The sequence below is a fragment of the Phyllobates terribilis genome, unplaced genomic scaffold (genome assembly GCF_046119375.1).
Source record: "Phyllobates terribilis strain yellow unplaced genomic scaffold, ASM4611937v1 Scaffold_11__3_contigs__length_659146591, whole genome shotgun sequence".
NCBI classification, from domain to species: domain Eukaryota; kingdom Metazoa; phylum Chordata; class Amphibia; order Anura; family Dendrobatidae; genus Phyllobates; species Phyllobates terribilis.
In genome coordinates, this window is record NW_027362771.1 from 410,910,463 (window position 1) to 410,935,192 (window position 24,730).

At 44.3% G+C, this 24,730-nt stretch overlaps 1 protein-coding gene across 2 annotated transcripts in view; it reads right to left on the reverse strand.

Annotated features, from left to right (window-relative positions):
* Nucleotides 1–24,730, reverse strand: part of FBN1 (fibrillin 1) — a 305,286-nt gene that overhangs the window by 235,423 nt on the left and 45,133 nt on the right. For both annotated transcript variants that reach the window (XM_073653071.1, XM_073653070.1), the window contains exon 5: nucleotides 2,796–2,891. In XM_073653071.1, the coding sequence (XP_073509172.1) occupies nucleotides 2,796–2,891 (96 nt within the window). The remainder of the gene's footprint in view (nucleotides 1–2,795; nucleotides 2,892–24,730) is intronic.

A 24,730-nucleotide genomic window follows, 5' to 3' on the forward strand; every position in this document is an offset into this window, starting at 1 on the left:
ATTCATTCTACTTAATAGCGTACACTGTCAGTTGCAGGAGCCGGCTTCCTGCTGCTGCTCAGCAATCCTCTGTGCCTGCTATTAGAGAGTTTAAATATTTACTCCTTCCCACTCCCAGGGGCGTGGAGAGGAGTGGATATTCATTCTCTTTAGTAGTGGGCACACGTGATCGCCGAGCCGCAGCAGGAAGCGCTATTAAGGAGAATGAATATTCACTCTTATCCACGCCCATAGTCCCAGCATGGAGAGGAGTGAATATCCCAGCAGCTGATATCAAAGTGTGAGGGCGTATGGCAGTGATATCATGCACTGCTTGCACGCTGAGATCAGCTGCTGGCAGAACAGGACGCAGCGCTGGAGCAGAGGGAAGGAAGGTGAGCAGAATTGTTTATTTCTTTTCATGTGAGCAGTGATGGGGGACCATGCATACCGGGATTGGGGATGAGGGGGCCATGCATACCAGGATAGGGATGGGGAACCATGCATACCAGGACTGGGGATGAGGGGACCATGCATACCAGGATAGGAATGGGGGGCTATGCATACCAGGATTGGGGATGAGGGGACCATGCATATCAGGATAGGAATGAGGGGGCCATGCATACCAGGACTGGTGATGAGGGGGCCATGCATACCAGGATGAGGATGGGGGGCCCTGCATACCAGGATGAGGATGGGGGGCCATGTATACCAGGATGGGGATGGGGGCCATGCATACCAGGATGCGGATTAGGGGACTATGCTTACCAGGATTAGGATGGGGGCCATACATACCAGGATGGGGACATATATATAACAGGATGGGGGATATTAGTACAGAATTGGGGAACATTACCCCTATAACAGTGTCATCAGCAGACCTCCCCCGCCTATAACAGTGCATCATGCCCACATTATTTGCTTGAATTTTTTTCCTATTTTTCTCCTCTAAAACCTAGGTGTGTCTTATAGTCCAAAAAATACAGTATATTTTTTGAGCGTTACTGCTGCAGAAACACACTAAAATGCATGACTTTATCAATAAAGTGTTATCAAAGATAAGTAACTCCAAGTTTCCAAAACAAAGCAGTTTTATTTAAAATATGACATATCAAAAAAGTGGTAACAACTGCAGCTGGAAAAAAAGCGATAAAAACGCATGTAAAAAAAAAAGAAACACCGCAACAAACTAATTTAGCTAATTGGTACAGAAATGCTGCAGAAAATTAAGAACATCAAAACCACATGAAATACTCAATGTAGGAACTTAGCCTTGGGGTTTGTGCACACAACATCTTTTAAACTCAGGAGAACCCACCGGGTTTTTAAAGTAGAAGACACTTCAGGAAACGTAGTTTTTTTTTTTTCCTGAAGTGTCTTTTGTGTCATTTTTCTAATGGTTTTGGCCTGGGCGTTTTTTTTGGAGGGTTTTCCCATGGTTTTCGTCATGTCTTTTTTCCTGCTGTTTTTTCCCACTTCATTGGATGATGAAGAACAGAAAGCATTTTTTTTTTAAGAACAAACAATGGCAAAATGCTCCAAAAGATGACTCTTTGCTGACTGTTTGGAGAGAAAACTCCAAGTTTTTGAGGAGTTTATGTTTTTGAGGAGGTTTTATGCTCCAAAAACACAGCAAAAAGACTCACACACCCTTAAAGGGTGAACACACCTTTAAAGGGAATTTCTCAAGCCCAATTTTCTGTATTTTCAGGTGGCAGTGCACTTCTGAGGATTGACAGTTAGACTCTTTTTAGTGATCTGGATAACTAGGCTCCGCTCACCAAAAAGAGTAGTCTCTTTTGGATTCTAAATGGATCTCTATTAAATAAGTGTTTCCCATAGGTGAACACACATTTAAGATGAAATTAATGCAGCTGAAACCCTGCCCACCTGCAGCCGAAACTCTGTGTACTTGCAGCCAGCTAATGGAATTGGTGCGTGGCCAGGGTTTGGTTACGGTGGGCGGGGTTTCGACTTCAGAACACCATTATTTTACACCCAATGAGAGCCGATTAGAGAATTTAGCGTCTCTCACTGGGGTGCTGCTTGCCATCGTTAACATCAGAGAGCCGCCTCTTTGTCTCAGATTGGTTGCAAACAACCTGTAACTGTACTGGATAAAGTGGCAGTCTGGATCTTAATGACTAGAACATCGTGGATCTTGGAAACAGAACAGACAAGGAAGAAGAGCTCAGATGCTGTTGGTACAGTATGGAGCCCAAACCGGTATAGCTGTGGGTTACTGGTAATCATGAGACAGCTTAGGTGAAGTGGGGCTGAAGAGGCAACGTGTAGGCTGATCTTGGGGTATTGGGTGAAGAGATACCGAATTCGGCAGGCTGATGCATGGTTACCGCATGGAAGTGGGTTTTGATTAGTAAAGGTCAGATAGAAAGAATGGAGTATTAAAGTCAGTCGTGCCGTAATGCTGAAATGTTGTTGCTAACAAGTAATATGCCGCCACATGTGTCTATTATGCCTGTACCTCTGTGTAAAACAAAAGTTGTGAACAACAAGGTTTGTATCTAACACCTACTGTACATATGTTTCGCTAGTAAAGTTTAACTTTATTTTTGAAAATTGTCAGGATATAATGGCCACCCTGGTGAAACTTTATGTAAAGGTCACCTTATATTAAGTGTCACCAGGGTGGGCATTATATCCTGCTTAACATTTTGATATGGATTTTATGTAAGGGTGGGATAAGTTCCTCTGAGTGTGTGCGAGATGTTTTCTACTGAATTTTGCAGTTGTGGAAAATCAAAATGTTATTTTGATTAAATAATTGGGTGTGAAAAGAAAAAAAAAGTACTTACGCTGGCCACAATGTGTTCCCGTATAACCCTTCTGACAAATACAATGGTCATCGCCGCAGGAGCCACCGTTCATACATCTGATGTTACACTGCTGAACTGAAAATAGAATAGTGGAAAATGTTACACACATGTAAAAGACAACACTATACAAAAACTATATCATATTTTCATAAAAAAAGCAGATATCCAAGATATAATAATATCCAAACTCCAGTTCATATGCATTTTATGATGTCATAACTTTTTTCTTGGACGGTTTTACATAATAAAGTATACTGATCTATACAACTACCATCAATGATTTGTGCTGCAAGGTTCAATATTTAAAAAATTTAATATTTAAAGGGAATCTGTTAACAGGATTTCACCCCCAAACTATTTATATGTGCATGTAATTCTTCAAAGACAAGTCCAGCAATACCTTTACATGGCCAGTCCGTTCCTCCATTACTGAGAAATCAGTGTTTGATATACAAATGAGACTGAAGAGCTATTGTGGATTTGAAGCCTCTGTCACTTCAGCTCTACTCCCCGCCCAGTGACGCCTCCTCCTATTACACTGAAAACTCAAAAACTCGAGCAGAAAACAAGAAGGTGCACACCATCTGCACCAATTTTTCTTTAATCTGGCATCATTAGGACATGATACCTGCTGGATTTTCAAGTATTCAGGGTGATTAGGAAGTTTAGAACTGGTCTTGTGAAAGTTCAAAACTTTATCCCAGTTATGTGCTGGAAACAAGCACCAGATTATCACATTTTCTTACTTATCAGATGCCAGGAATTTTACTGTATTACCAAACTATGATTTGTTTTACAATGAACGAGATATATATTAACTCCTATTAAACATCACAATAAATAAAAGGTTTGGCTATAAATAAGTATGACATGATAGATACACTACTTTCCTGCATTTTTTGTGTTTCTCTTGTATTCTTAATTATCATTTTTTAAATTTAGAATGCTTACTTGTAGTTGTTGGAGAACTGCACCTACACAATATAACCACACCAACTTTCTATCCTAACTTCACTGACTAATGTGAGATATTCACAATATAATCAGCTGGGAAAGGATTGCCAGGCCACGTCATAAACAGCTGACCTTAGGGTCCTGCTATATAGACCATTTCCATTCCAGAACTAGAATCCAGAAAACTGTTAATGAGACCCAGAAGAATGAAACAGCTGTCTGTGTTGCATACAATAAATGGATATCCCTCTTAAACCATAAAGATTGTTATTTTACTGATAATAAGCAAAAGCTTAACTGCTCATTCACAATGAAAAAGGCATAAAATATTGTATTGGCCTGTTCTGTATAATAATTGATAATACTTGCTTGGACTGTCATCCTAGAATTGACCCTTGAGAAGGTCCATACCTCTGTCAGGAAGTAGAAGGTTTGGCCTAATATAATAATTTATTACATATCCTGTGGATAGGCAATAGTATCAGCTCCTGGGATCTGATTGTTTGAACCTTCACCAATCACAAAAACAGAGCTTTGAAGTCCCCCATAGAGTGATAATCACACTTGCGCACCACTGTTGTATTCATTGTCTATGGGACTGATGGAGATAGTTGAGTACAGAGCTCCGCTATCTTTGTTCTCAGGACCCATGGAGGTATTAGGGGTCAGATCCTGCAGAGATCAGACACTTATCAACTGCCCTGTCGATAAATGATTAAATGGTAAGGTAGGTGTACCCTGTTAAGAGGGTTCCTTAAACAGGACCAATCAGTTATGGGATAAACATAGTGATAGTAGTTAAAACCTTTCTCAAGTCAAATATATTTCATTAACAAATCTTATGATTTAGTTCAGCTATATAGAGACGCAGGTTTTACTTTCAGTATCCAAGAATGAGTCCAAAGTCTGGTGAAACTCCATCTTATGTGAGGTACCAACTATGAAGGGGGAGATGATCTTAAGTAGCATCTGAATGGTAAAGTGGAGCCTTGTGCTCAGATTTGGCTTTCTTTGGCATTTTGTTGACTCGCTGCCTGGTCCATAGAATATAATAAGAGAATTGATTCAGCTATTTTATTTTCATAAACTCACCAAAAGAAAATCAGAAACACAGTGAATGAATTAATTCATGCATTCCAAAGAACAGCGAGCCAGGAGTTTACTGCATACTGAATATTGTTATTTATCAGCCTTGAAATAAGATGCCTATGAGTTATGTGCAGCACAGATAAAGGAGGAGGAGGAAACAGCAGCTTGTAAAGATTTATTGTGTAAGAGGAGGACATAGCAGCATCTAAATGGTTGTTAGATCAGTTATCTCAAAATTTGACAGAATTTTTTTTCGTTTTCCTAATTATTCACATAATATTCGAAAACGATTTAATATTTTGGTCTACTATTATTTCATAAAGTTTTCTGGATGATATCTCCTCCAGTCTGAGCCCTTTGTCAATGTCAAACTGATAGCAGAATAGTGTGTGTGTGCTCTGTAACACATATTCATAATATATGGTTTTAATGTACACAAAAAGCGTGTATTACGATCAGAATCTCAGTATGTCCATATTAAAGAAATGCATTAAACTGGGCATAATCAGTGCAATTCATCAATTCATCACCTGTGTTATTATAAGTTATAACTAATGGCTGTAACATACCTGGCGGCGTCCTTGCATAGTGGTCCATCTCCCACTGTGCAAGAGCGCGCACTTGATCTCCTGTCCAGAATGTCTCTCTGGCTTCCCTCCTTGCTGTCTGTTTGTCTGTTTTGGCTGCATAGGGCGACGCCCGCTGAACTTCCTGTTTCTTGTACCTGCTGCGGACACGCCCCTGTTGCACCTTCAGCCTATTGCTGTCCATCTTTGGGTATTTATACCACCTTCTTCCTCAAGATGGCGCCTGAGCATTGTTTCTTGTCAGTTGGCTTTTTGTCTCTGACATGCCAGGTCCTATCCTGTTTTCCTGCCTGTTTTCCAGTTCTGTGTCTGAACTGTGGTCTGTTCTTGTGAACACGCTTCTTGCCTGTTCTTTCGCCTTCTAGGGGCCGTATTCCTAGATCTGCCTGTCTGTGCCTTGCGGTATCTGTTCCCGTCTGAACAGAGTCCTGTTTGTGTCTCTGCCTTGCGGTATCTGTTCCCGTCTGAACAGAGTCCTGTTTGTGTCCCTGCCTTGCGGTATCTGTTCCCGTCTGAACAGAGTCCTGTTTGTGTTCCTGCCTTGCGGTATCTGTTCCCGTCTGAACAGAGTCCTGTTTGTGTTCCTGCCTTGCGGTATCTGTTCCCGTCTGAACAGAGTCCTGTTTGTGTTCCTGCCTTGCTGTCTCTGTTCCCGTTCCTCTGTTCCCTGTTGTCTGTGCCTCGTTTCTACTTTAACCTTGTCTCCCTTTTCCCTCTATGTCTGTTTTCTGCATCTTTTTGCAGAGTCTGAACCCGCTCCTAAATTCCTTCTCGTCGTCTCTGTACCTCTGTTGTGAATTTAGTGTACGCTCGCTACTTCTATGTAAGTACTGTGCGTGCTTCTGGTTCTGCCTTTCCTTCTCCGTCTGTTCTTTGTGAACAGAGTCCTATCCCCTTGCCTTGTTTACCGCTCTGCGGTGTCCGCTCTGCTCCTGCTTAGCTTGCCGCTCTTGCGGTTTCTGCTCTGCTCCCGCCTTGTTTACCGCTCTGTGGTGTCCGCTCTGCTCCTGCTTAGCTTGCCGCTCTTGCGGTTTCTGCTCTGCTCCTGCCTTGTTTACCGCTCTGCGGTGTCCGCTCTGCTCCTGCTTAGCTTGCCGCTCTTGCGGTTTCTGCTCTGCTCCTGCCTTGTTTACCGCTCTGCGGTGTCCGCTCTGCTCCTGCTTAGCTTGCCGCTCTTGCGGTTTCTGCTCTGCTCCTGCCTTGTTTACCGCTCTGCGGTGTCCGCTCTGCTCCTGCTTAGCTTACCGCTCTTGTGGTTTCTGCTCTGCTCCTGCCTTGTTTACCGCTCTGCGGTGTCCGCTCTGCTCCTGCCTTGCTTGCCGCTCCTGCGGTTTCTGCTCTGCTCTTATCTTGCTTACTGCTTCTGCGGTTTCCGCCCTGCCCTGCTTCTGCCCGCTGCTCCGGCAGTCCTGTCCTGCCCTGCTTGTGCTCGCTGCTCCTGCAGCCCTGTCCTGCTCTGTTCTTGCCCACCGCTTCGGGCGTTCCCTCTCTGCTGTGGTTGTCTACCGCATCTGCGGTTCTGTGACCCAGTCTGTACTGGGTCTTAACCTCTCTGTGCTCCAGCCCGTCCTTTCGGCCAGTACCTCCCTGCCTGCATACTCGCCTGTATCCACCCATCTGCATACCTGCCGTGTTTGCTTACATCCACCAGTCTGTGCCAGCCTAACCTGCCTGTTCCAGTAATCCCAGTGTGGGTCAACCCCCGTGTCCGGAGTTTGACCTGGAGTAGCACCTGGTCCCTCTGCCCGGTTTCTCCCTGGTGCACTGGCGTCGTATGCCGTCGTGCCATCTTGGTCGGATCGGCCAGATACTTAGTCACGCCCCTCCAGGCACTCTCCGGTTCATGGTCCAGTGGAACCACAACACCCGCACACGCCAGTCAGTCTGGGCGTGTGCATAACAATGGCTATCTTTTAAAGGGGTTGTCCAGGACTTTAACATTGATGGCCAATCATTGGGTAGGTCATCAATGTCTGATTGGTTGAGGTGCGACATCCGTCACCATCATCGATCAGCTGTTCCTAGTGGCGGCTGCGGCCTGAACTGCTTATCTGTGGATCGGCACAGCACAGTTCTGTCAGCTGTATAGTGGCTGCAGCTGGGTACTGCATATCCACCCCCTATTTGAATCAATAGGAGGCAGTTGTGCAGTAGCTGGCCACAGACACTATTCCATTGACGGATCCGTGCAGCTCTGCAACTGAACAGTTACAGCTGCCGTCGGCACCGGTATCTGTTTGGCAGGGATGCTGGGTTATTGTACCCTCACCGATCAGACATTGATGACCTATGCTAAGAATAGCCTATAAATGTTAAAGTCCCTCTGTGTTCTCCTCGGCACAAATTCTACTCCAGCTCCTGCTAGAATAGGATTTATGGTGTAGCAAACGCGCAGCTTATCATTAATTTGACGAGCGGCGGTCGCAACGCCCCCGTCCCACCCAAGCTCCACCCACTTTGTTGGGTGAAAATGGCGTGAGAACAGCAAAAGATGCATAATTTTAGAGTAGCCACTAGTTATGCCAAAATTATGCTACTTTTCAAAGCTTTTTACACCAGAACACAGGCATAAACTCTCTGATGAATCCGGCCCATAGATTTGTCTTTATGTGTAGCTGCAATGAGTGAATCTATATTTATTATTACATTCACATCGGAGTACAGTAGAAAAGGTTTGGGTACTCACTGCAATGTTTCTGTATGAACCTTTTTTTTAGCCAAAATACAGAATTAGAGCCATAGCAGGTGACAGGAATAAGGCATTCCTTTATACACTCTTTTCTGTTCTCAGCTGGCTTCCAAAACGTGCAGGCATTTTAACTGCTATTATTACCAAATAGAGTTAAAAGTCATAGTGCCCCTGTTTACCCATGAAAGATAGCAACTAAGGGTTAAATACTATACACAATGTGTAATGGTCATGTCATGACAATACTCAAAAGCATAACTTTACTAATATAAGCATCCGGAATAACTATGCCTAACCTTCCATACAGAGGCGTAACGAGAGCCAACTGAGCTTCACACATGCGCACCACTGTTCTATTCACTGTCTAAGGGACAGATGGGTCTTATGGGCCCCGGTCCAAAATTTGGACCTTTGGACCACCTGGTGTCGCCCCCCAGACACATGCACATTTGTGGCCTGCTGGAGGTCATTTTGCAGGGCTCTGGCAGTGCTCCTCCTGTTCCTCCTTGCACAAAGTCGGAAGTAGCGGTCCTGCTGCTGGGTTGTTGCCCTCCTACGGCCCCCTCCACGTCTACTGGTGTACTGGCCTGTCTCCTGGTAGCGCCTCCAGCCTCTGGACACTACGCTGACACACAGCAAACCTTCTTGCCACAGCTCGTATTGATGTGCCATCCTGGATGAGCTGCACTACCTGAGCAACTTCTGTGGGTTGTAGAGTCCGTCTCATGCTACCACGAGTGTGAAAGCACAACCAATGTTCAAAAGTGACCAAAACATCATCCAGAAAGCATTGGTACTGAGATGTGGTCCCCACCTGCAGAACCACGCCTTTATTGAGTGAGTCTTGATAATTGCCAATAATTTCCATCTATTGTCTATTCCATTTGCACAACAGCATGTGAAATTGATTGTCAATCAGTGTTGCTTCCTAAGTGGACAGTTTGATTTCACAGAAGTTTGATTTACTTGGAGTTATATTCTGTTGTTTAAGTGTTCCCTTTATTTTTTTGAGCAGTGTATATTTACAAACAGTATATGTCCCTCATCCTGCACCAATCCTGGTATATATATCTCCCATCCTGGTATATGTCCCCTATCCTGGGCTCCATCCTGATATATATATATATCCCCCATCCTGCCACTGTTCTTTAATGTATAGAAAAAATAAACAATTATACTAAACCAGAGGCGTAAATAGACGTCATGGGGTCTCATAGCAGAAGTATGATGCATTCCTCATTGTATTCCATATAGTATAATGCACCTCCATATATAATGCAGAGCCCATTGTCCTACATATACTATAATAAACAGCCCATATCCTTCATATAATATAATGCACAGTCCATAGCCCTCCATATTAATATAATACACACCTCATACCCTTCATATAATATAATGCACAGCCCATAGTCCTCCATACAGTATAATGCACAGCTCATAGTCATCCATGTAGTATAATGCACAGCCCATAGTCATCCATGTAGTAGCATGGCCATCGTGTAAAATAAATACTCATCTTCCCTCTGCTCCCCCGCGGCGTGGTGTCGTCTTCTGAAGCCAGCAGATGACTTCAGCGTGCAAGCAACAGAAGCGAATGACATCACAGCCATGCGCCCCCAGTCACGTGCACGCCGACGTCGGCTGCTGGCCTCTGATGGGTCTATGTGTCACAATACACTTCAACTGGATGAGCTTCCGAGGACGCACATCCAGTTGAAGTTTCTGCTGGCGTCGGGGGGCCCCCACCCGCTAGCTTGTTATGCCCCTGCTTCCATATCTATAAACATGCAAAGAAAAAGAGAAAATGCACTCCAAGTGTGTTACCCTCAATATAAGACACAGTGAGCAAAGGATTGTATATGTTCACCTGCCTGGGTTGTGACCTGGCACAACTCCGTACTTGTAAGAATGAAGGGCTGCTGCTCCAACCACTGACCCACATGCCGGTAGGAAGAAACATATTCAAACCAAACAGGAAAAAGAGCGGTGATTCCCAGGCGCTGCCACAGAGTGAGGACACGGGTGTATGCTCTCTAGATCTTTATTCGTTCATACAATGCGTTTCAAAGCCGGGTTGACTCCAGATACCCAATGAAGGAGTCAACCCGACTTTGAAATGAGCTGTATGAATGAAAAAGGATGCAAAGAACATACACCCTTGTCTTCACTTTGTGGCGGTGCCTGGGAATCACAGCTCTCCTTCCTGTTTGGTTTGAATATCTATAAACATGTCTAGAGTGAATGAACCAGACATTCTACACATTCTTATGGTTTGTCAGTGAATTAATTGTTGAACTTTTGTGGTAATAAAAGTTTGGTTAGTCTGTTAGGCTGTGTCCACTCCAGACCTGTTCACTGCCAGAAACATGAAATTCTACCTATATAAATTATTGAGTATAATGGTTTGAAAAGCCAAGAGGGAAATCACTGCTAGAAACTGATAGTAATGCATTAGAATAGTAAAAGAAAGGATCAGAATGCTCAGTACTTACTCCAGGGATATTTTCCTTGTTCTGTAAGCTCAAATCTCGGGTAGATAAGAACTATAGAATATATAAGTGGACAATAGAAAGTAGGATTCTAAGCAAGACAGATTTGAGCTGTTTTTTTTTCCAGTGAATGTCAAGATCAGGAGGCAGGGGGAAGGGGAAGAAGTAACTGATAAGTGTGGAAAGAAGTAGATCTCTATGATAAAATATATTACAAAGTTTCTTATATTCACCTGTACTACTGATTTATGTAAAGTTTGTCGAAAGTACAGTTCTACTTTAAGTCTATTTGTTTTGTGTACCAGGAGTAGGAGCAACAGTGCTCCCAGCTGAAGGAACAGAGAGTGGGCCTCAACTATCAGAAATGTCTAAAACTAACTGTATTTGTTGACCATAGCAAATAATCGGAGCTCAGCTTTCATTTCTTAAACAGTTCAGTTAACTTGAAAGTTGTGCTGGGATTAACAAGTATTGGCAATAAAGGACATTTCTTTTCTAACAGACACTTTTTACAAATCTGCCTGATTGTATAATAAAGTGGTCATATTGATTGTATTTCTGCTATGCTCACTAGGACTTTAGTTTCTTAAAGGGGTATTTTGGACTGAAAATACATTTCTGTACTCACTTTATATGACTTCAGATTGCCACATCCTGACAGTGTGCATACTATCCAGATTCCCGTCTGTTGCCAGTTCACGAAGTCGTCATGTGACTACAAGTACTGCTGTTTGCATGCTTGCACTCATATGCCCACTGGCTTCTCCTCTGATTCACTTAACAGAACCAGGCAAAGTTTCTAGTCTGCACATTACCGCCAGTATGCAGCAACGCCCCTCTGCTTCTGTTCGCATAAGTTATGTAACTTATCCTAATACAGAACAGTCAACCACAATACCCAAATGCAGAATGGAACTTATATTGACCTTAAAACATGTAAAGCTATGTGTATGCCCAGGGGCCGGCTCTAGGTTTTCGTGGGCCCAGGACAAAAGAGTCTCAGTGGGCTCCTTTAACACATACGCAGACATGCACACACACGGAACGCAGACATGCACACACACACACACGGGACGCAGACATGCGCACATACACACGGGACGCAGACATGCGCACATACACACGGGACGCAGACATGCGCACACACACGGGACGCAGACATGCGCACACACACGGGACGCAGACATGCGCACACACACGGAACGCAGACATGCGCACACACACGGGACACAGACATGCGCACACACACGGGACGCAGACATGCGCGCACACGGGACGCAGACATGCGCGCACACGGGACGCAGACATGCACACACACACATGGGACGCAGACATGCACACACACACACGGGACGCAGACATGCACACACACACACGGGATGCAGACATGCACACACACACACGGGATGCAGACATGCACACACACACGGGACGCAGACATGCACACACACACGGGACGCAGACATGCACACACACACACGGGACGCAGACATGCACACACACGGGACGCAGACAAGCGCGCACACACACACGGGACGCAGACATGCGCACACACACGGGACGCAGACATGCGCACACACACACGGGACGCAGACATGCGCGCACACACACACGGGACGCAGACATGCGCGCACACACACACGGGACGCAGACATGCACACACACACGGGACGCAGACATGCACACACACACGGGACGCAGACATGCACACATGGGACGCAGACATGCACACATACGGGACGTAGACATGCGCACACACACATGGGACGCAGACATGCGCACACACATGGGACGCAGACATGCGCACACACATGGGACGCAGACATGCACACACACACACGGGACGCAGACATGCGCACACACGGGACGCTGACATGCGAACACACACAAACGGGACACAGACATGCCCACACACACACAAACGGGACGCAGACATGCACACACACAGTACGCAGACATGCACACACATACAGTACGCAGACATGCACACACACACACACAGTAGTCAGACATGCACACACACACACAGTAGTCAGACATGCACACACACACACAGTAGTCGGACATGCACACACACACACAGTAGTCGGACATGCACACACACACACAGTAGTCAGACATGCACACACACACAGTAGTCAGACATTCACACACACACACAGTAGTCAGACATTCACACACACACACAGTAGTCAGACATTCACACACACACACAGTAGTCAGACATTCACACACACACACACACACACACACACACACACATTAGAAATATTTTTAATATGGGTACTGGGGAAGCTGGCAACAAGCCTTACTCACCTGCCCCCGGCCTGTCTCCAATCCAGCTCCTCAGGCATGTGACTGTGCAGGGCCACCGGCGTGTGTTTGATGGCCGTCACTTTCACAGACATGGCCCTGGACCATCAGGGGGGCCTACTCGCCGTCGGGGCTCGGGCCGCTTCCCCAGCATCTGTGCAGGACCGCTGGCGCTGTATGATTGCCGTCACTTTACCAAACATGGCGGCGCGCAGTGCGTCTGTGTCTGCTAGTGATGACGCGGCAGGGGCGACACATAAGCAAAACTGAAGGCGCAGGGCCAACCCCGCCGCGTCATTGCTAGCAGACACAGCCGCACAGGGCACTGCGCGCCGCTATGTCTGATAAAGTGACGGCAATCAAACAGCGACAGTGGTCCTGCACACCTGATGGGGTAGCGGTCCGGGCCCCAATGGCGAGTGGGTTCCCCTGATGGTTCAGGACCCCGGCACTTGTCCGGGTGTGCTGGGTGCTGACGACGGCCCTGTGTATGCCAATGTTTCACATAAATGCATTAAACTGGACATAATCAATCCATTCATTAATATACACAAGGGTAGTGAAAAACAAATTAGTTTGAGCCAAAATTAAATAAACTATGATGGCATACTGCAACCATAAATTGAGATCATAGACCTCAAAGCATCCACCAATTACAGATGTGAACAGCTGTGATGCTGAGTAGTGGCAAGCCATGACACAGGGTAGTCAGGAGGTCTGACGTCAGATACCAGGAAGGCTCGTAGTACAGAGGGGTAAGTCAAAGATATTGTCAGGAAACAGTCCGGGGTCAAATGCCAGGACGGTATGTCAAAACCAGAAGAGGGAATCTACAAGATAAGTCACGACAAATCCTAGGTTTGGCAACAAGGTCAAAGAAAAGAGACACAGAGCTAAGCAAACACATCCAGCTAAGCAAAGCTGCAAGTGAGAGACTACTAGCAGCTAGTCCGCTAAATACCTTGCAAATGATTTAGGATGGGATAGACCTGGGGGAAACGCCTACAGACTAAACCAGATAGGAAAGCAGGGCTGTCAATCAAAATTCTAACAGCCCAGAAAACTCCAGATTCCATAGGGCAGCTGAGATGTCACTCACAGGGTCCCTAGGCCACAGTCAGTTAGGAAACCATGACAATAGAACATTAGAATAGACTAATTAATATCTACATTGTTAATAATGGCGCTTAACCCCCAGGGTAGATGTACCACTGGTTGGGAATCTAGGTCTCAGGCTAATGGTATAAGTTTTCATCAGTAAGATAAGGGGAGAGCACACAGCAGCCTATATATATAAGTAACTCCATCAAGGAATGGGTTCTAGACATTTTGTAGAATACTTAATACCATAAATAGGATTACTAACTCTGAGATTCAGTTTCATGGTAGTGGTTTACAACTTGAAAGTGGATGAGAAAATAGTATATTGATTCAATAACTGAAGTCAACATGCAGTAAATTTTCAAGACAGTAAAATAAAAATTGTCTATGTGTGTTATGACTTTAGTCTAGAACATGACTAATGTGTATGTTTTTTTAGCCTTATTTGGCTAAAATCAACATTCTTGACTGGGAATTTGTGGATAGTTGAGCATGCAAAGGATAGTCATTACAGACAAACGAAAAGAATGCTTGTGTGAAATGACGCATAATGAACATAAAAATCATGTAATCTGAAAAATATCAAAAACAATTCTCATTTATCGCATTCCAGCTGAATAGTTAAAAGAGAATTTTAGGAAGATTAATGTTTAAGTATTTTGGCCGACTGCAGTCTATTAGATTGCATACTTCTGAACCCTTACAGCGCACACTGCACTTTGTCAGGATTCTCCGGTATTGCTGGTGAGAGCAGGTGGTCGTGTTAATGCAAATATGTGATTTGCATACATGCAGTCAAATGCCAACTAGACATGCTCGGTCCTGCTCAATACAAGTAAATTTAGTGAAGCCGAGCAAGTCTAGTCGAAATGTGGTCAGATGCATGCAAACCACATACTTGCATTCATGTGACCACCCGTTCTTACCGTAGAATCCTGATAGAGTGCAGTGCACTCTGTAAAGATTTAGAAGTCTTCAGCTTCAAGACATATCCAGTCTGGTGCCCATGTTCTGTGCATTCTTCAGCTAACACATTGGCCTCTGCTTCATACAGCAGACTAATTGAGTCCTCAGTCACTCCATTCAGAGAGAGACCCCCAGCATGTCTGTCTATCAGCTACAGCTCATATCTTAACTGGTCCAACAATGAATCTACTTCCTTATTTTTAGAAAAACCATGCAGGTGCTTCTAATCAAACACTGCAGAGCTGGTATTTAACTCTTTCCTTCCCAGCTATGCTACATATCCCTCGTTCTCTCTGCCCAAAGCCGAGGGCTGGACACCATCTGCCAACCTACAGTGCCAACAGGGGGTCACTCTCCCAAAACTAGTTATTGGCTCCCAGCTCCTGGGAAACAGGGCTCTGCTATCTACAGCTTACATACAGAGCTCTGCTGTAAACAGACAACATGCAATGCCCTGCCACCTACAGACTACACACAATGTTCTGCCACCTGCAGCCTACACGCAATGCTCTGCTACCTACAAACTACACAAAGAACTCTGCTAAACGCATTACAAAGACATTCACTGCCTACAACATGCCATCAGTCTCTGGCACCCGCATATCACGCACCAGGCTCCCCCGCCTGTAAAAGTTCCATACTGCTCTGCAGACACAGCCTCACACACAGTGCCCACTGCACTACCAATGCCGACACATCATAAGGCTGCAAACTCACTGCACAGAGTCCTGTCCTACAAACTACACTGACACTGGTTTGAGCTCAGTACACCAAGTCCTCCTCTCTATTCATTACAGCGAGAGGAAATTCACCCTTCACATCCTGTCACCGCACATCATGTGATCTTGTCACCACACATCATATGTACACCACCTTGTCACCACAGCCGTCTCCTGGCGGCATACTGGACTACTGGGTGCTACCACTTCAGCCCACAAGTCCCATAGCATGCAACAAGTCCTTGACCACTCCTACTTTGTGGGACACGGAATCACAGTCTGTGCGTATGTCGACCTGGGCCATGGGATAGTTCTTGGCGTCGCCATCGATACACCTTACCCCCACCCCAAGGACGCACATGTGGAAGTGAGGCCCTTTCCAGGGTAACCAAACTCCAAGTTCCAAAGTCCCAGGATGAGGAACAGCATTGCAAGCAGGGTAGGCAAAGTGGGAGTTGCGCCAGCCAATGCTGCAGTCCACCGGCCCCTGACTTTGCGGCCCCCAATTCTCCTCCTCACAACTCCACAAAGAGATGGCTCCCAGCTATCAGCGCTCCACCGAGCTGCACCGGCAACACCATAACACCGAGGCAATATTACCTTCCAGCAGGACAGCTCCTCCATGCTTTCAGGCTGCATCTGCAATGCTGTAGCCACCTTTGTCCAGGGGATCCAATCCTTACAATGCAATCGCATGTGCTCTCTGGGACCTCATACCCGCATTATACACAAATTGTAGGGTTCACTCTCTCTGGTAGGCATTCGACATTAGGCCTTAGGCAGTGTTGACACAGGCAATGCCGTTTTGGTCCAAATATCTGCAGTTTTGATTGCTTTCTACAGGTTGCACAGCACCAAAACAAACTTAAACATAAATCCCAGCCTTGTCCATGCGCTAACCAAACAGAACAGACCCTGGCTACTCATATACGGCTGAGTTAGCCCCAGCTCGGTCAAACAAAGAAGCTATTGTCCTTAGCAACCACTGATACTTGCGGTTCTCTGCACACGGCCTGTGCAGACTCTTCTCAGAGAGGGCTTCTGACCTCTCTTCAGCTCCAAGACATTTCCAGTCTGATGCCCACGTTCTGTGCATTCATCAGCTAACACATTGGCCTCTGCTACATCCAACAGACTAACTCCCCAGTCACTCATTTCAGAGAGGGACCCCAGCATTTCTCTCTCAGGTACAGCTCACATTTTGGCTGGTCCTGCAATGAATCTACTTTCTGCTTCTTAGAGAAACCTTGCAGGTGGTTCTAATCAAATACTGCAAAGCTGGGATGTAACCCTGTTATTCCCAGCTACGTTGTAGGACATGCATAGGGAAATGTCTCGTAACCCTAAAGGAGGATTTCCATCTGGCCACTGCATATATTCTGGATTGAAAAATGAGCACTACATAAATTCATGAGAATTTTCACTATTAACACTTCATTCATATTTTAAGTTTATTGCTTTTGTGAAATACTGTAATGAATTCAGCACACATTTCTTCACTATACTGTGCCCTGAAGATGTGTTTAACTGTCAACTGCTCTGAATTAGTGGTGCAATTAAAGGTAAATACACCATGTTTTATATGGATTAAAAGGAACCTGTCACCTCTAATGATGCTGTCTAGCTACGGGTATAGGGGTAATCTGCAGGGAAATAACATTTAAATCATGTTAGGTTGGTTTACTAGAAAAGCAGCTACAGGGAGAAAATTAAGTTACCGTATATTCTTGCTGCAGTCACTCGATTCTAGTCATTGGTGGGGGTGCAGGGGGCCCTCACTATATATTGAAAGGTCTGTAATCACTCTTAGAACATCTTGATTGACAAACTGCTCAACTGTTATGTTCTGCTACCAGAGCTAAGGAAAGAGAGGAGATCTGTCCCTACGATAGAACTCAGCTTTATCCCTACGATGTAACAGGGGACCTGATCCTGCGATCAGACCTGCTAAAGTCCTAAGCTAGTCTGTACGGAGACCTATAGATGTGGGGAAGGAATCCCTACAAATACTAAGGACTGGGAGGAAAATGGGACACCTCCTAACAGAAATAGTAGCAGACAGACAAACAAACAAAATATATAGAACACTGAGGTCCGTAGACCAAGCAAACTAACAGAGTTAGATACAGAGCACAGGCTAGCTAGAAAGTAGTTATACAATGAAGTCCAGCAAAGCCAGAAGGGCGGAGCAGGATTAAATAGGCCAACAAGGTCATGTGACCAGCAAAGGAAAAAACCTAAGAGCAAGGTTCTAACAGTACCCCCCCTTCTAAGAGGATCCTCCGGATCCCCTAGGACCAGGCTTATCAGGAAATCTCCTGTGAAACGCTCTGATAAGTCTGGACGCGGAAACATCATCTGACCTCACCCAAGAGTTATCCTCGGGTCCGAAACCTTTCCAGGCCACAAGATACTGCAAACTACCTCTATACCGTCTAGAGTTAAGGATGCGAGAAATTTCATATTCCCCGTCCTCCACCACCGGAGGAACAGAGGCAGAGGCGTCACCATCCGACACAACAGCTTTTTTTAACAGAGAGACATGAAATACCGGATTAATTCTCCAGGAGGTAGGAACCTCCAACCTAACAGCAGATTGGTTGACAACCTGAAGCACCTTAAAGGGCCCTACAAACTTGGGACCCAATTTCTTAGAAGGAATCCTCAACCGCAGATTCCTAGAGGACAACCAAACCATGTCACCAACAGCGAACAAAACCTCCTGTCGTTTCCTATCAAAGTAGTCTTTAGATTTTCTGTTGGCCTCCTGAAGATTACCACACACATCCGTCCAAACTCTCTCCAAATCACCGGAAAAATTCTCCTCCTCAGGCACGGCAGATCCCAACTTGGAGAACGACCCAAACGACGGATGTCTCCCAGAACAACAAAAAAAAGGCGAACAACCAGCAGAAGAAGATGTATGATTGTTCAGAGCAAATTCAGCAAGTGGCAGAAACTCAGACCACCCCTCTTGATTGTCTGCCACAAAACAACGCAAGAACTGCTCAACATCCTGGTTTTTCCTTTCTGTCTGGCCATTAGATTCAGGATGATATCCGGACGAGAACGATAAATGAACTCCCAACCTGTCACAAAAGGCACGCCAAAAACGAGCCACGAACTGAGGACCCCTATCAGAAACAATGTCAGTAGGAACGCCATGAAGTCTGACAATTTCCTTGACAAAGGCCTTAGCGAGAGTTTTAGCGCAGGGCAGTTTGACGAAGGGAACCAAGTGACACATCTTGCTAAAACGGTCCACGACCACCCAGATGACAGTAAAACCCTCAGAGGGGGGAAGGTCAGTTATAAAGTCCATAGCCAAATGTGTCCAAGGAGCACTGGGAACCTCCAAAGGACAAAGCAACCCCGAAGCAGGAGTATGTGAGGACTTAGATCTAGCACATATAGTACATTGACGCACCCACTTAATGACTTCCTTCTGCCATCCAGGCCACCAAAAACTGCGACCCACCAGTCTCTTGGTCTCAGAGATTCCGGGATGACCTGCCAACCGAGATTCGTGACACTCAACAATCAAATCTCTCCTAAAGGTCCCAGGCACAAACAACCTCCCATGAGGAGTGTTAGATGGGGCATTCTCCTGTGCTTTAAGAATCTCATCTTCCAAAACGGAGTCCAAAGCAGCTATCACAACACCTTCTTGTAAAATGTTCTCCTCTTTCTCAGCACCGACTATGGGAGAAAAACTGCGAGACAAGGCATCCGCCTTAACATTCTTAGTACCAGGGATGTAAGTAACGGAGAAATTAAACCGCGAGAAAAACAGTGCCCACCTAGCCTGACGGGCATTCAGGCGCTTGGCAGCATCAAGATATATCAGATTTTTATGATCCGTAAGAACCTGAACGGGAAATTCCGCACCTTCCAAGAAGTGGCGCCAGTGTTCAAATGCGAGTTTAATAGCCAATAATTCCCGATTACCAATATCGTAATTCAGTTCAGTCTCCGAAAATTTTTTTGAAAAAAAGGCACAGGGATGTAATCCATCCCCGTTATCCTGAGACAATACTGCGCCAACCCCCACAGAGGAAGCATCAACCTCAACCAAAAACGGCTTAGTCACATCAGGCTGCATAAGGATGGGAGCAGAGGTGAACCTCTCCTTGAGATACACAAAAGCTTCAATAGCCTCAGAAGACCACTGAACCGCATCAGAACCTTTCCTGGTGAGATCGGTCAGAGGTTTGACAATACTAGAAAAAATTTTTATGAATTTTCTGTAATAATTGGCGAAACCTAAAAACCTCTGTATCGATTTCAAACCAATAGGCCTAGGCCATTCCTGTACAGCTTGAACTTTAACCGGGTCCATCTCAAAACCTTCGCTGGAGATAATGTAACCCAAAAAACTAATTCTCTGTACAGCGAAGTCACATTTCTCCAGCTTAGCAAAAAGCGAATTGTCCATTAACAACTGTAATACCTCACGTACGCTCCGCCAATGAGACTCCAGATCCGGCGAATAAATCAAAATGTCATCCAAATACACAACCACATTTTTGCCGATCAAAGGTCTAAGGATGTCATTAATAAGATTCTGAAAAAATGCAGGAGCATTAGTAAGACCAAAAGGCATAACCAGATTCTCAAAATGACCCACAGGAGTGTTAAAAGCAGTCTTCCATTCGTCACCCTCCTTCATGCGCAACAGATTGTATGCCCCCTTAAGGTCAATTTTAGAGAACCACTTGGCCCCCATTAACTGGTTAAATAAATCAGGAATCAATGGCAGTGGGTAAGGATTGCGTACAGTAATTTTGTTAATCTCACGAAAATCCAGACAAGGACGTAAACCGCCGTCCTTTTTTTTTACAAAAAAAAATCCAACCGCCACAGGAGACTTAGAAGGCCTAATGTGACCGGCGGCCAAACTTGTCTGTATGTATTCCTCCAAAGCCTTCCTCTCAGGAATAGTAAGGTTAAATAAACGACTTTTAGGAAGAGTCGCTCCAGGGACAAATTCAATAGAACAATCATAGTCTCTATGGGGAGGCAAAACCTGCGATTCCTTCTCAGAAAAAAACTCTCCAAAAATCCTGAATAGGAACAGGCAATTCTCCCCTATCCAAAGCTGCAATACGCCCGTTACAACACTTGTCATAACATTTATGGCTCCAGGATTTAATTTCACTGGTAGACCAATCCAGTACAGGATTGTGAAATTTTAACCAGGGCAATCCCAATATTACTGGAGAAGGCAAGTTATTCAAAACTACCAAATCCAATTTCTCATGGTAAACACCATTAATAGTGAGAGGAAATTCACAGACCTTGAGAGTAATATTCTTCAAAGGGGAACCATCCACAGAAACCACAGCAATGGGGGATGATAAAGGTTCGGGTTTTAAATTGAGTCTTTCCAAGAATCCCCCATCAATTACATTCAGAGTAGAGCCACAATCGACAAACACCCGAAATTCCATTAATTTTTCCTGAGCAATCGCGGAAGCAGCTAAAAATACACCCTTGGAATTTAAACAGGCAATACGGGCATGACTGACCATTTTTTTTTCTTTCTTCATACGAAGCTCACAGCCTTTAATCAAATGACCAGATTTTCCGCAATAGAAACACAAGCCTTCAAAAAATCTACGGTCTTTTTCTTGAGAGCGAGGTGCCACCGATCCAATCTCCATCGGTTCACCACTGTTAGTACACACATTCTCATAACCAGAAACTGACATAGCAGAGGATTTGCTCTCATTAACCCTTGCACGCAGTCTCCTATCCACCCGTATAGCTAATTGCATAGCCTGTTGCAAATCTTCAGGTGTAGGATAAGCAATTAGCAGGTCTTTAACCCTTTCATTGAGCCCAGCAAGAAATAGACTTTTCAGAGCAGAATCGTTCCACCCTGTTTGAGTAGACCATCGACGGAAATGAGTACAATATTTTTCCACATTACCTGATCCCTGTCTCAAACGTGTTAACTCAGTCTCAGCTGATGCGACACGGTCAGGATCATCATATAATAGCCCCAAAGCAGAAAAAAAACTATCCACTGATCTGAAGCATGTATCACTAGGTTGCAAAGAAAAGGCCCACTCCTGAGGCTCTTTGCGCAAAAGTGACATTATGAACCCTATGCGCTGGGATTCATCCCCAGAGGACTTGGGTCTCAAACGAAAATACAATAAGCAAGCATTTTTAAATGAAAAAAATTCTCGGTGTTCACCAAAAAATAAATCCGGCAAACATACCTTAGGCTCCAAGAAATGTGCTCCAGGACAGTTACTCACGTGCTGACGTAGCTCGGCCACCTCCAGAGAGAGTCCCTGCAGGCGATGAGCCAAATCCTGAACCGACACCATGATGGAACAGAAAAATCTTTCCTTAGAGAATTTGCAGGCTGGACTTACTGTTATGTTCTGCTACCAGAGCTAAGGAAAGAGAGGAGATCTGTCCCTATGATAGAACTCAGCTTTATCCCTACGATGTAACAGGGGACCTGATCCTGCGATCAGACCTGCTAAAGTCCTAAGCTAGTCTGTACGGAGACCTATAGATGTGGGGAAGGAATCCCTACAAATACTAATGACTGGGAGGAAAATGGGACACCTCCTAACAGAAATAGTAGCAGACAGACAAACAAACAAAATATATAGAACACTGAGGTCCGTAGACCAAGCAAACTAACAGAGTTAGATACAGAGCACAGGCTAGCTAGAAAGTAGTTATACAATGAAGTCCAGCAAAGCCAGAAGGGCGGAGCAGGATTAAATAGGCCAACAAGGTCATGTGACCAGCAAAGGAAAAAACCTAAGAGCAAGGTTCTAACATCAACAGCATGTGTGAGCAGAGCAAACTGTCAGTCAAGATTCCTTTAAAATGGACAACAATTGTTGCTGTCTCCATATTTGAACACCTTTCTTTTAAATACTGGTTAAACATCTCTCAAACACTAGAAGGAATTAAGAATATAGAACAGAAAATTCATATCAGTATCAATAATCATTATGTTAGTGACAAAAACCTTAAAGTGAATGTCCATGCTTAATCACATTTTTCGTTAACTATATATTTAAGGCATGGACTTCAGTTAGATACTAATTACCAAACACTCCAAATATATGTTGACATATGACCGCTGCACTCAATCACTGGCTGCAGTGGTGATTAGCTGTAAAGGTTATGTCAACAAACACATCCAAAGAAGCACATGCAAAGGAGCAGCATGGAATTACAAGCCCTGGCAAAAATTATGGAATCACCGGGCTCGGAGGATGTTCATTCAGTTGTTTAATGTTGTTGAAAAAAAACAGATCACAGACATGGCACAAAACTAAAGTCATTTCAAATGGCAACTTTAAGGCTTTAAGAAACACTAAAAGAAATCAAGATTAAAAATGTGGTATTCAGTAAGGGTTATTTTTTTCAGACCAAGCAGAGGGAAAAAATTATGGAGTCACTCAATTCTGAGGAAAAAATTATGGAATCACCCTGTAAATTTTCATTTCCAAAACTAACACCTGCATCAAATTAGATCTGCTCGTTAGTCTCCATCTAAAAAGGAGTGATCACACCTTGGAGAGCTGTTGCACCAAGTGTACTGACATGAATCACGGCTCCAACACGAGAGATGTCAATTGAAACAAAGGAGAGGATTATCAAACTGTTAAAAGAAGGTAAATCATCACGCAATGTTGCAAAAGATGTTGGTTGATCACAGTCAGCTGTGTCTAAAATCTGGACCAAATACAAACAACATGGGAAGGTTGTTAAAGACAAACATACTGGTAGACCAAGGAAGACATCAAAGCATCAAGACCGAAAACTTAAAGCAATATGTCTCCAAAAACAGGAAATGCACAACAAAACAAATGAGGAACGATTGGGAGGAAACTGGAGTCAATGTCTGTGACCGAACTGTAAGAAACCGCCTAAAGGAAATGGGATTTACATACAGAAAAGCTAAACATAAGCCATCATTAATACCTAAACAGAAAAAAAGAAGGTTACAATGGGCTAAGGAAAAGCAATCGTGGACTGTGGATGACTGGATGAAAGGCATATTCAGTGATGAATCGCAAATCTGCATTGGGCAAGGTCATGATGCTGGAACTTTTGTTTGGTGCCGTTCCAATGAGATTTATAAAGATGACTGCATGAAGAGAACATGCAAATTTCCACAGTCATTGATGATATGGGGCTGCATGTCAAGTAAAGTCGCTAGGGAGATGGCTGTCATTACATCTTCAATAAATGCCCAAGTTTACATTGATATTTTGGACAGTTTTCTTATCCCATCAAATGAAAGGATGTTTGGGGATGATGACATTATTTTTCAAGATGATAATGCATCCTGCCATAGAGCAAAAACTGTGAAAACATTCCTTGAAAGAAGACACATAAGGTCAATGTCATGGCCTGCAAATAGTCCGGATCTCAATCCAATTTAAAATCTTTGGTGGAAGTTGAAGAAAATGGTCCATGACAAGGTTCCAACCTGCAAAGCTGGTCTGGCAACAGCAATCAGACAAAGTTGGAGACATATTGATGAAGAATACGGTTTGTCACTCATTAAGTCCATGCCTCAGAGACTGCAAGCTGTTATTAAAGCCAGAGGTGGTGCAACTAAATACTTGTGATGCATTGGAGTGTTCTTTTGTGTGTTTGTTTTTCATGATTCCATAATTTTTTCCTCAGAATTGAGTGATTCCAGAATTTTTTCCCTCTGCTTGGTCTGAAAAAAATTACCCTTACTGAGTACCACATTTTTAATCTTGATTTCTTTTAGTGTTTCTTAAAGCCCTAAAGTTGCCATTTGAAATTACTTTAGTTTTGTGCCTTGTCTGTGATCTGCTTTATTTCAACAACATTAAACAATTGAATGAACATCCTCCGAGCCCGGTGATTCCATAATTTTTGCCAGGGGTTGTAGTAGGATGAGTATTACTCCTTTCCTTGTGTAACACAATTATTTGAAAAAATACAGCTACAAAAACTTTTAAATAACATTCTAGTTGCCTGCAGCTTC